This window comes from Ptychodera flava, unplaced genomic scaffold (assembly GCF_041260155.1).
Source record: "Ptychodera flava strain L36383 unplaced genomic scaffold, AS_Pfla_20210202 Scaffold_31__1_contigs__length_3010019_pilon, whole genome shotgun sequence".
In the NCBI taxonomy this organism is placed as follows: domain Eukaryota; kingdom Metazoa; phylum Hemichordata; class Enteropneusta; family Ptychoderidae; genus Ptychodera; species Ptychodera flava.
In genome coordinates, this window is record NW_027248353.1 from 1288125 (window position 1) to 1301596 (window position 13472).

The 13472-nt window shown below is 35.2% G+C and overlaps 1 protein-coding gene across 1 annotated transcript in view; it reads left to right on the forward strand.

The window, feature by feature from the left end:
* LOC139127435 (uncharacterized) overlaps positions 1-5483 on the forward strand; it is a 56482-nt gene extending 50999 nt beyond the window's left edge. The window contains exon 9 of the mRNA XM_070693361.1: positions 3268-5483. Within this exon, the coding sequence (XP_070549462.1) occupies positions 3268-3341 (74 nt within the window). The 3' untranslated portion in view covers positions 3342-5483. The remainder of the gene's footprint in view (positions 1-3267) is intronic.
* Positions 5484-13472: the final 7989 nt, after the last annotated feature.

Consider the following 13472-nt stretch of genomic DNA (forward strand, 5'->3'; position numbering starts at 1 on the left):
CATAAGCTATTGCAACCACTTTTTCTCCATCATTATTCTTGCTGCAGTATGGGTTGTTCCTGTACTCATTTCCAACTTTCAGGAATATGCTGTATTCCTGTAGTTACATGTCGACTTTGTGCTGAGTATTTCATTCCCAATTCACTTTTGTCATGTCATGTAGTAGAAATCGTCTCAACACAAACAATAGGCAGCATTGGCATGCAATCCTGTACAAACAAAGATTCCTCTGAGGGGGAAGTATAAATACCAGCGTTGGAGGTTGAAATAAATGTCAGGTGAAGCAGGGAGAAAAAATATTACTCTCACAGTCTCAGTCAATCTTTCAGAACCCCCAGTCCTACCTCCAGGACATCACATATTCCATGGCCAAATAACTTTTACATTCAATGAGATCAGAATTCAGCTGCTAGAATAATCACACACAGAGGAAATATTTTCCAATCATCTCAGTTCAAGCTCATTTATATCGACTGACAGTTTGTTAGACGACTGAGTACAAAATGTACAGTATTGACTTTCAAAGCAGATTAGAAACAAATTCCTGCACAAGTAGACCTACTTCATTCTCATGTGCCATCTCCTTGTCTGCATTCTTCAAATAAGAAATAACAACAGCTCACAAACACATCAAATATGGATGTCTTTCATACACCTACACCATGAAACTCACAGTCACCAAATATCGCAATAGCCAAAAGCTAGGCTTGCAAATATGAAAAATATCTGAAAACCCATGCCTTCAGCAAACCATATAGTAACTACCGGTATGTATCACAACAGAACCTGTAGCTCTGGATTTTGGTGATGTGTACACTGTGTTGATTTATTGATTGATTGATTGATTAGAAACGACAAGTTATGATTAACCTTGGAAAATTCGACAACAACATGCATTTTCACTGTTGAAACAATATTGATTGTGGGTGAAAATCTAAATATAAACACAACATCACATCACTAGTCTCAAAATGTATGCAGAAATCTACACAGTACTGTAGAATTGCACACAAAGTTCAAATCGTCCAAGTTTGATCAAAAATCCTATCAATATCAAAGGAACTGCAGTGTTGGATCAAAAATCCCATCAATATCAAAGGAACTGCAGTGTTTGATTAAAAATCCTCAATATAAAAGGAACTGCAGTGTTTGATCAAAAATCCTATCAAAGGAACTGCAGTGTTTGATTAAAAATCCTATCAATATCAAAGGAACTGCAGTGTTTGATTAAAAATCCTATCAATATCAAAGGAACTGCAGTGTTTGATCAAAAATCCTATCAATATCAAAGGAACTGCAGTGTTTGATCAAAAATCCTATCAATATCAAAGGAACTGCAGTGTTTGATCAAAAATCCTATCAATATCAAAGGAACTGCAGTGTTTGATCAAAATCATATCAATACCAAAGGAACTGCAGTGTTTGATCAAAAACTCTATCAATATAAATGGAACTGCAGTGTTTGATCAAAAATCCTATCAATATCAAAGGAACTGCAACTGTTTGACTTAAAATCCTATCAATATCAAAGGAACTGCAGTGTTTGATCAAAAATCCTATCAATATCAAAGGAACTGCAGTGTTTGATCACAAATCCTATCAATATCAATGGAACTGCAGTGTTTGATCAAAAATCCTATCAATATCAAAGGAACTGCAGTGTTTGACTAAAAATCCTATCAATATCAAAGGAACTGCAGTGTTTGATCAAAAATCCTATCAATATCAAAGGAACTGCAGTGTTTGATCAAAAATCCTATCAATATCAAAGGAACTGCAGTGTTGATTGAAAAATGATTATGTTCATCAATTATTGAATTTACATACGGTAAGATTTGTTCACTTATAAGCAAATCAAAAATTCATCTATTCCATTTCAAATGAAGAGCCCAGTGTGTCAAATTTGGTCAAATCAGTCTAGAAGATAATACTGTCAATATTTGTTTATGAGATTCACTGACCCTAATATTACAAGTTTCCTTGAGCGTCTGTCTAAACTAACCAGAAATGTTGTAAAACTGTAAAAATGTGAGTTGAGATCAATGTGCTAGATTTTCACCAAAGTCCAGGAAGAATACAAGCTATTTTATTGTTTTCAGTAGAATAATATCTGACGAATGAGACACAAAGTTTAAACCTCTCGCTCTGTAATAATATCTCATAACAGGTGTGAACAAGATCCATTCAGATATTATTGTATTCCCTTCAGGGCTATCCTGGTCAAATAGATAATTTGCCTCATAAATTATTTGATGTAAAATAGTTTGATAGATGTAAGTAACAATCAAGTTTTCCAAGTCTTATCTATACCTCACCAATACTCTAGCACTAGTAAATATTTTTTCATTATTATCATGGTTAAAGACATTTTGAACAAAAAATTTGGTAAGGATAATGCAAACAAAAATTCAAAGTTTGTCTCATGATACTTTGTGAAACCTGGACTATAGTTCATTATAAACTCAATCTGTATAAATATATAACTATTCCAATAGCTAACAAACTCCATATAGAGATCCACTATATAACATGTTATACAAAAAACTAAGAATTCTAGTGGAAAAGGAGTTTTATCTATGCTTTTTAAAACAACTGCAGAAAATCCCATAAATTATAACTGTTTGTTGATCATGATTTCAAAACATTTCAAGCTCTTTCTAGAGATATATTTGAACTACGAGTTTGACCGAATAACTATTTTTGACAGTTATGTCATAAGATGATTTAAAAAGAATTAAAACACTGATTGGAAAGCGTCATAAGAATATCAATTTCTCAATGAATATTAACTATTTCAAATTTGGTGAAAATCCATCCAAGATGAAGGAGTTGTATCCTCTTTGTAGTTCTTGTAGTTCTCTGAATCTTATAATGAATTAATCAAATAATTATTAAAATAATTTGAATAAATTACAACTTTTCAAAACACTTCAAAAAAGCACAAGAATTTTATTAGGATCTACTGTTTCAAATTTGGTCAAAATGGAGCCAAAAATAAATGTCAATGGTAAACTGTAGCGCTACATTCACTTTTTCTGTCGAAAGCAGTGATATTGGCATTATTTTTCACAAAAAAGAATGAAAATATCGTTTTCAAACATGTTGCCATGGTAACAGTGATCTAAAGGATTAGTTTCTGATGTGTTAGTCATTTTTTGTTGTTGCCATGGTAACAGTTTTGGGTCAATGTCATGTTTTGATTACAAAAAATAGCTTTTGTGAAGGTAGTCTGCTGTGATGACCTTTGACCTACATTTGTAATGGCAGGTATTGTTCCCAAAGACACAGTCAGAAGATTGTCAAGGCAAGGCAATGGACCAGGAGAAGTCTGGAGTCCATAGGGATTGACAATAAACCACAATGGACAAGTAGTTGTCAGTGACTATGGAGATGAAGACAGTGACCAGCCTGGCAGTGTGAAGACAGTAACAGCAGACACTGCACAGATCATATCAACAATCACTTTTCATGGCTTGCCAAATATTTTCAGACCAAGAGATGTGAAAATGTCGAAAACAAATTTGTATTACATTGTCGACGAAGGCAACAATTGTATTCTAGTGTGCGATGCAAAGAGTAGATTGAAACAAATAATAGATATTGGTGAAGTTATGGGCCCTCAGATATGTCTTGGTCCAGACAACACTGTTTTTGTAGCAGACTACAATGGCCGTGTGATAAAATACAGCAAGGCTGGTGAAATGATTTCAAGTAAACAACTCAGTCAACCCTGGTATCTGACCATGAATAGCAAATATCAACTCATAGTGTCATGTAATGATGAACATTGTATCTATGTTTTGGACAGTAATCTCAACACATTGCACACATTTGGACATGAACACTTAGTAAATCCATTGGGAGTCAGTGTTGATGCAATTGGAGAAAATATTTATGTAGCAGATGAGAATAAAGTAAAGATCTTTAGTGCACAGGGTGAATACCTGACAGATGTAACTGTAGATGGAGAGCCTCAGTTCATTGCAGTGTTTGCAGACGGTAGAATAGTTTATACAGATTACAGTGGCACTGTGCGTGTAATTTACACGTAAGAAATATGAGAAGACAGTTTATGCAAGTATTGCAGCAAATACAACTCTACAACACAACAACACCATCCAAAGTGAAAATTCCTCTTTTTTCACCAAAACTCTCAATATTTCTCAGCCAAGTTTGGGCTAGAATTTTACGTTAGGACGTAAAGAAGAGACTCCAAGTGAAATTGAAGTCATTGGTTGAAATTTTGTATTTTTTTAAAGAGTAATTTTTTGTACAACTGTCAAGAAATTGTATTCTGGTTTGTTGAAGAGCAATTGTAATGAATGCAAGAATACAAATATTCTCATTTTTCTGAGAATTGTTGATATTTTCCCTGCCATGTTTGGGTTAGAATTTTACGTCTTGATGTAATTGATCTGGGAAAGTGGAAATTTTAATGATCAGTTGAAATTTTATATTTGTTTTAAAAGAATATTTTTGAAAATTGATGAAGGTATTGTTTGTATTCAATGGTTTGAGATGATTGCATTGCAAAATGTAAACATTATCATGGTTTTTCTTGGAAATGCTTGAAATTTTCCATGGCATGTTAGGGTTAGAATTTCACGTCAGAATGTAATGAAGCTGAGAAAGTGAAAATCAAAGCAATCGGTTGAAATTTTCATATTTTTTACAAGTTGTGTTTTGATAATTTTATACATGATTGCATTGACAGTTGTATTCATTGAAACCATTGATCAAAGCATCGCTGTCAAATCTTGTCATATTTGCTGCAAATCAATAGATACAATGTTCAAACTTTACCTGTAGGTCGGCCGAGGTCCAAAGCACTTGTGATTTCTTACATTCCACTCCGATCACTGAAAAAGGTCAGAATTTCACGATTTTAAACGGAAACACGGTCCATTCAGTCTGCTACTAATCCAAGACACACTGTTCATGTTGTATACGTCCGCCGGTTGACCTCATCGCTATGATGAAAAATAGTGCGTAAGAGATTGCTTCCGTGATTTTTACGCGCGGTACGCGTGACATTTAAAGATTTTACTGATATTATAAAGCAAGCTTTTTTGCTTGAAATTATTTTTCTTACCTTTGTACAACAATATAGCATAAAATGTTCCTTGTAAACAGTGGATGAAGTATGTTTACCCAACAAGACGAAATATCAATCCACTGCAGGGGCTGTTGATAATGTACAACACACAATATGGGCAACCCTATGAATGTTTGGCCGTATAGCCTTTACCCATCTTCCCTAAGCTATAATTTGAAGTTGAAAACTTGAACTAGGAAATTTTGATGTTGACTAACCGCAATTTGAACAATTCATGCAAAAAGAGCCTAGCAGATCTTGCCTTTTGTGCGTTGACCATCGGTCCCTAACACGATGTACGCCTGATAGGTGGCGCCGTCATCGTTGAACCTGACCATCACCAGCGATTTCAGTGATCGCATTCCTATACTGGTTCTTTTTGAATTTGAAAGATGGGTAAAAAAAAAATTAGTCAATAATTACATTTATGTTTAAATTGTGAATATTATCGCCCACAGATATGTAGGCCTATCATAGTTATTTTAATCAAGATGTTCTATTACTTTATGTGTTTCTGAACCTATAGATGTGCTAGACTTGTAGCGGAGTAGACCTAAAGGGTTTTGTGTGAACTTTTCATTGATTATTCTCAATTCTATGTACACGTCTTTAAACAAGTTACTGCTATATTTTTCAATAACAATGGTAGACTGATCCACTTAATTTTGCCATGTACATCTTTTGATATTTGATCAAAAATTGTCTTCAGCAAACGATAATGTTTGATATTGGTTGGCACGTGTGGATTGTATTTTACTGTACGATACTCCTCGGAGCTTGTACTTTAAAGGAGATTTAAATCAATGTTTCCTTAATTTGTGTGTTTTATCAGCATTAAAAATCATATAATTTCTGTAAACATCATAAAGACTGTCGATTACTTGATTGACTTGTACACTAAATATTTACGTATTGCCCGCGTAAAATTGTCAAAATTAGGGGAAATTTATTGCAAAGGATGACATCTGTCTGCGAAATCACTCATGCTAGTAAATGTGGATTTCACACTTTTGAGAACTTTCTTTGTAAGTTAGTCATGGTATTTCGATACAAAATTTTATATTGTATAAAAATGAATCATGCTAAGGTCCTTACTTCAGATTGTATTTTTCTCATAGATAGATTGAATTTGTTGTACACTTGTTTTATAAACATGAAGTGATAAAAAGATTTTGGTCAGACATTAGACTTGGGATCGTCGTCTTAGTTTTAAAAATGTTCTCTGTTCCAGCAAAGCAGATTTTGTAGGGAGATCCCACTTGACCTGAATTTGTAAATTTTTGTATCCTAGGAAGCCGAGAATTTTATTCATTTAAGTAGGAGTGGAAAGAAAATCTCAAAGTTACTTACTTTCAAGAGTTTATTTGAAACATAGCGGTAGTCAGAGTTTATTGGCATTAGTAAAAACGCTGATAACATAAATAAAAATGGCAGACTATTTCACAAATGTATACAGGAGAAATTTAAACTTTTATGTATTACAGTATTTTCAGGAACATTTTATCAGCAGGTTTTCAAACTTGTAAATTTTCCTTTGACCGTAATAAAATGTAGAAAAGTAACGAGGGCGGTGAACCTGTTCGCTTTGTATCGTTTTCACATTATTACGATATTTGTACTCCATAGTGTCCATAGTGTCACCGGATTAACTTTGACAAGTCAACAACGAACGCACCAGCAAGGGTATACTGTGGTTGCCCTTGCAGGTGCCTTCGTTGTTGATTTTGTTGGTGCACGTGATTTCCTGGTTCCATGTGTTTAGACTGGCGGTTCTTCTTTGATCGTAGCTTTATAGTGTTTCTGGTGATGTTACAAATATTTAAAACAGTTTCCACTTGAAGTGCATTTTCAAAACATTTTAAGATTTGCACGATTGGCAAAATTAGATATTATTTGAACCAAACACCATCTCGATTGAATTATCTGCGAATATTTGGCAGTTAATTACTATTGATGCAATTTATTGCTTTTTATCAATTTTTATCAGCTTGTTTTAACTAAGATGTGTGAATATTGCACAGTAGAGTGTGATTTAGAACTTGGTATTGTTGATTAATGAGAAATTTTATAATTCATTGTATTAGTGACTTAATGAACATAAGCTATCCCAATATGTCATTTAATTTTATTTCTTAAGAATGTGAGTCATCTACTTTTTTCACACCCTTTACATTTCGAAATCTATGCATAGAGAACTTTGAGTTTTGTCATGATCATAATTTTGCAAAAATAGTATTACAGCATTAAGCTCTTATAAGTTTTCTTAACTTGAAGGGATACTTTTGGAACATGTACAGCTGCTGTGAAATCATCACTATGAGTAATAAACTGCTTGAATTGTATCTATGTCTCTGTGATTTTTTTACACCAGCATTATACTGCGTACACGAGCATTGCTAATTTCCCCGTACAGAAGTACAGACACCAACAAGAAGCCAAAGAAGCCAAAGATTCTTATCCAAAACCTAAACATCAATGGAAACAATAGCCATAGATGTACCTGCCCATACGGTATAGACACTGAGTCTATAGGTCCATAAATCTATAGCAAAGAACACGGAACGGTAGAGTGAAATCAAAGAGAATATATTATGAAATTCAAAGTAAACCACAGAAGTTGTCCGGTATGCCGAAGGAAGTGCAAGCGTCACCATCGACACGCGAAATGTTTTAAGTGACGATGGACCACAACAATGTGCAGAGCATGTAAACGTTACTTAAAAAAAGAATAGAGGTTATCCAAGAACATCAAGAGAGTCTAGTGTGTTTAAATTTTTACCTAATTGGCTTTTCACATGTCCGCGAGTATGTCTATGGGAGCCAGTGGTTGAGAGAAACACACGTACTGGGCTATAGACAAAGGCTTCAAAGTTGTCGAAATAGAGGGCGCACTCATATTCACTGCATGAATGTCCGTCATACTCTCGCCAACAGAAAAACCAGTACAGAAAGTATCAACAGAAATACAGATTTACTTCCGATTGAAAAACAGAGAACGAAGTTTTCTTACAGACTAAATTTTCTTTTGGTTTTTGATATTGTTTTGTAATTTCGGAATCTGTATAAAGGTTAATGAACGACACAACTGAACTTTTTCAAGTCTGTGTAAGGGTTCATGATCGGTACGAATTTTCCTCATGTAAGAGTTAATGAACATTACAAATTTTCCTTCATCTTGGGTAAAACTCCGTTGACAGGGACATTCAATGTATTTTCGTCATTGATACCTAATTATCAAGGATGAAGATAGAAACTTATAATGGTGACATCTAATTGTCAAGGAAGTAGAGTGATTTTTTGTCATTAACACCCAAATTAATCCCAGACAGGACCCTGGACGGTTACGTAAGGGAAATATTGTAGAACCATGATGTAACATATGTAGACTATGTAAAATTTAATATGATCGATGCCCAATAAGTGAAAGTTTAGTCATGTATTTCTTGAAGGGAAGAATATTTAAATTATTCTAACCAATCAAGAAATACTATCTTATTAGTGATTGGAGTCTTAACCAATTTAATCTACTAATGATGCTACAACATCTTTTAAAAGGGATGATCACCCACCATCTTCAGCTGGGCATCTCTGATGTGTAAACTTTACACTTCAGCAATAAACCACCATCGATTGACATCCAACAACTTTGTGAGTCTCTACTCTGTCCAAGATCTCACCTTACCTCTCAGCAGTGAGTAAACTCCCTAGACCGACGAGATAAGGCATAACAGTTAGATTCAGCGCTGACAGTAAACATGCGCATGCTTGACCAAAATTCATCGCTTCAAGTTGTCAGTGAAAGGCATTAAAGCTCTATTTCACTTTATATCTTGCACTAGTGTATGTCAGCAGTCAAGCAATCTAAAAAATCTAACCATACAAACAAACTAACCGACTAACCAAAAAACAAAACAAAAACAAAACAAAAAAAACAAAAAAACTAATAAGCGTTTTATTGTATTCCGGAGAAGTTTAAATAATAGTTCCTTGGCGGAATTTGGCGCTCTTAGACTTGTTTGAAGTCTGCGATTGCTGTTTAGTAACACATTTACTCCATGGTGTCTGTGTATGTACACTACTTTTCTGTTTTTTCAATTTAGAGCACAGGGAACAAAGAAATCTGGTGTTGAGTTGTTGTTGTTTTTATCCTTGTGTTGTTGTTGTTGACACTAAAATTCAACGAACATAACTATTGTTTTGTTGTTCTTGTGTTGTTGTTGTTGTTGTTGTTGTTGTTGTTGTTTAGAACGTAATGTGGATGTCATAAGAAATACTACAGTGACACTATCGTTATTTGACCCGATGCAGCTCTCTCCAAAAGTACACCCTCTTCCTATACTTACAACATAGGGGCAGTTGAAATGTCCGTCCCCAGGGGTTGCAGCGGAGTAGGAGTGTCTTGGTCCAATCCTAGCACTGGATTTTCTTTTTCTCCTTCACTGTTTCATGTATTTGTCTTTTGGCAATCTTACGCAATGTTTTTTATCACTGTGTTGCGTCTAATATCAATCTGATGCGTTTGATTGCCTAATGCGCTAAAGCAGCGAGGATAAGTCATTAATCTGTGGACGCTATCACCAGATTATCACCGGATTAACTTTGACAAAGATAACAACGAACGCACCAGCATAACAGTGTATACCCTTCCTGCTTCGTTCGTTGTTGACTTAATGGGTGACTTTCATTGGTTCCATGTGTTTAGACTGGCGGTTCTTCTTTGATCGTAGCTTTATAGTGTTTCTGATGATGTAACAAATATCTAAAACACTTCCGATTTGAACAGCATTTTCAAACATTTTTAGGTTTGTGCACGATTGGCAAAATTAGATGTTATATTTGAAGCAAACACCATCTTTATTGAATTGTCTACAAATTAGGGGCAGTTGATGCAGTTGCCTATTTCATTTTAAGCTGGCATGAAGACTGGATTTTTTACTAAGATTCGTTAATATCGCATTCTATGATGTGATTTAGAACTTTATATTTTACATTGAGATTAAGGATCTTTAGTGAGAAATTTATATCTATTGTATAGGTGACTTACTGAACACAAACTATCTCATTGCATGTATTTTTTTCTTTAATATTTTGAGTAATCTACTGGTTTGTTTTTCACACTATTTTGAAATCTATGCACAGAAAAAGTTTTAGCTTGTATCAATTAAAAATTGTGCGGAAATTATATCTCAGATGTTAAAATTCTTACAGTGTTTTGGCGAGTTTTTGCATATGGGTACAAGTTCTTTTGAATCGTATGAGTAATAAACTCTTTGAATTGTATTCCCGTCTCTGTGGATTCTTCACACTGGCAGAGTCCTGCGCATGCGTACACAGAACTGCTCATTTCCCCGTCCAGAACAACGGTATTGACACAGCGAAGAAGAGAAACATTCTCAAAAATTTAATACTAACGCAATCCACGGGACTGTGGGCAATTGAAATAATAGCTACGTATGTGCATAGCGTAAAAAGCCAAAAAATAGATTGTACTAGCTGTTCTGATAACATGGTTTTCAAAAATAGGGTTGGTAGGTCGTCAGGATTTTTTTCCCAAAATATGTTCACTTTTAAATATGCATTTTTCAGGGGTTCAGAGCTGCCAAACACTGGCCACAACATTTCCAGAAAAACATATCATACATATAGAAGGAAAAGAAAAACATAAAAGACATCCTCGTTCATGCAAAAATCAAATGCCAAGTAACGCACGCGTGATTTTATGGGGTTTTCTTTCTTTCTTTTTTGATTTCGTGTTTACGTAGCTCTAAAATGTTTAGGGTCGGCAGGTAAAAAATAGTGAAGGTCGTCGGGTTATCGGAAATACAATTTTTTTTCGTTCGGCTTAAACGTAAAGTTAAAACAAACAATAAAGGTTATCCAAGGACATTAGAAGAGTCTATTATGTGTTTTTAAATTTTTACCTCATAGGTTTTTCACATGTCGGTGAGTATGTCTGCGCGAGCCAGTGGGAAATAGAAACACACGTACCAGCTCATACTTAAAAAGTTTCAAAGCTGTCGTGAGAGGGCGCACTCCTCTTCGCCGCATGCAACAGTCCGTCGACGTCACCAAATAAATCGGTCCCAAACAGGCGAAGTATACATAAAACCTGTACACAAAGTATCAACAAAAGTACTGAAACACTAACGATTGACAAACAAAGAACGGAGATTTATCCTATACTTCAAATGTGTAGGCTGACAATAAACGTGAGCATATCTAACGAAATTCATTGCGTGTCTGAGGCAAGGGGTGTAGCTGTGTTTCACTTTATATCGTGCTCTAGTATCTGTCAGTAGTCCAGCAATCTAAACAAACAAACAAACAAACAAACAAACAAACAAACAAACAAAACCAAACAAGTAAACAAAGAAAAATGTTTAGCGTTTTATTGTATTGGAGAAGTTTAAATCATAAGTTCCTTGTCGGAATTTCGACATACTTACGGACTTGTTTGAAGCACGGCGGAGAGTTTCGCCTGACGTGGGCGCGTGTTAATCTTCTGCGATTGCTGTTCAGTAAGTTAGGCAAAAAATTACAAAACAATTCTATCGTGTATTGGGCATTACTGATATATTCCTGCTAGAGTGTTTTTGTCCTGGCATTTGTAAATTTAATCACAATAATCTCTTCAATCGATATTTATTTGCCACCAGTAACTTCCGTATGCTCTTTCAATGTTTTGTACGAGAAATCGCGGGAAATGTCGCTTTGCCCGAAAGTGCGTACTAAGCCTGTCTGCCTCCAGGTTGCCCCCCCCCCCGCACACCCTTTTTGTCTCAAAATTTGAGTCTGTCGGTAACGCATCACCGAAGGGATACATTTTAATACTGGCTTTTACATATTGTATCAGTGCTGACTGGAAGATTGAAATATCAACCTAAAGTTCCTGATAGCCGCCGACATTTGAGTAACGCAAGGGACAATAAATTGCGACCTCTTGCGCCAAGATTTATTTATGTTTACAACAAAAACGTTTTGTACTGAAAAGATCTTCAGGTTTTTATATGAATTCACAGTACAATTAATGGCATAATTGTAGGATTTATACATTTATTGAAATTCAATCACGATTACAGGAATAGTAAAGAAAACTAAAACAATTATGAAAACGCCATACAGTCTTCTTCTTTCTGAATATTATCAATGAAGTTCACAGTCCTAACCTAGCCATTTGCAGTACTGTGTCATTCAGGCGTATGTGGTGAAGAATATATGTATCGCCCTGGGACTCTGATCATGAATTTATAGGGCTACCAGACGTCATAATTGCAGTATTAGCCGATTGCAGATTAACCAGGCGGTATCATTACCATCTTTTGCTAAGTTGAACAGTGTAATTTTTCTGGAAATCTGAAACTGCAGTAGTTCTGAAGAAAGTGGACAAACCGACTTTGATTATGTGCATATCATGTTGCCGGATGTATTTTTCCTCAAACGTCAGAAAAATTTACCTGTAAGAGGCTGTAGTTTTGATCACAAGAAATCGCAACACTGAAAAACTTCGCCGGGCGCGGCGCGGTCTAGCACACTAAAGTCGATATTTAAAGTACGGTTGAACATGTTTTACACTGTGACTTGGTACAGTCTCTCTTTCCCTAAAGCGATTAATATCTTAAAAGTTCAAAGTTTATGCAGCTTTGAGGTAGCGTACTTGTATTTTATCCGCGCACCTAGGATGTGACCCGTTCGTTTAGAGCTTCTTAGAAGAATTGAGTGTCTTCAAAAACAAAACAAAAACAAAAACAAACAAACCAACAAACCAAAAAACAAAAAACAGAGATGTAATTATTTTCCGTACTGAAATATAAATTGTACTCTCGGTAGAAGGCTTAAATTACTAGGTGTACCCGATATCACTTACTTCACTGTGCATGGATTAAAGTTGAAGAGGAAACTCATTATTCTAAGGATTTGGCACCTCGATCGCTTCCTGTGGTTTCATACTCACGGATCAACTATGTAAAAGGATTGGGTGTTCGATATTGTATCAAACGGGATTAACTTTTGGGTTTGTCTAGTGCATTACAGGAAAGTTTTGCTGACATATAAGGATTAGAAAAGCAACGCCTGGGCAGTAATATTCAGATAGCAACTTCTGTATCAGCTTAAAATGTGGTCTTTGTATTATTAAAGTCAAGTTTAAATTTTTTGTTCTTGGATAAGTTTCGATGGCGCTGAAGTTATTGGACTTTTTGTCTTTTTTATTTTTGTCTTTTTTTGTTTCTTTTTATCAATTACTTTTGCTAATGAGATTCGATTCAGAATGTGAAACTTATCGCTGAGCCCTCATACAGGTCAGGCCTACCTCATGAGCATCCTATGAGGGCGCCATCTTCTGTTCGGGCCTTGGGTCAGGGGTCATTCTTTCAAATGT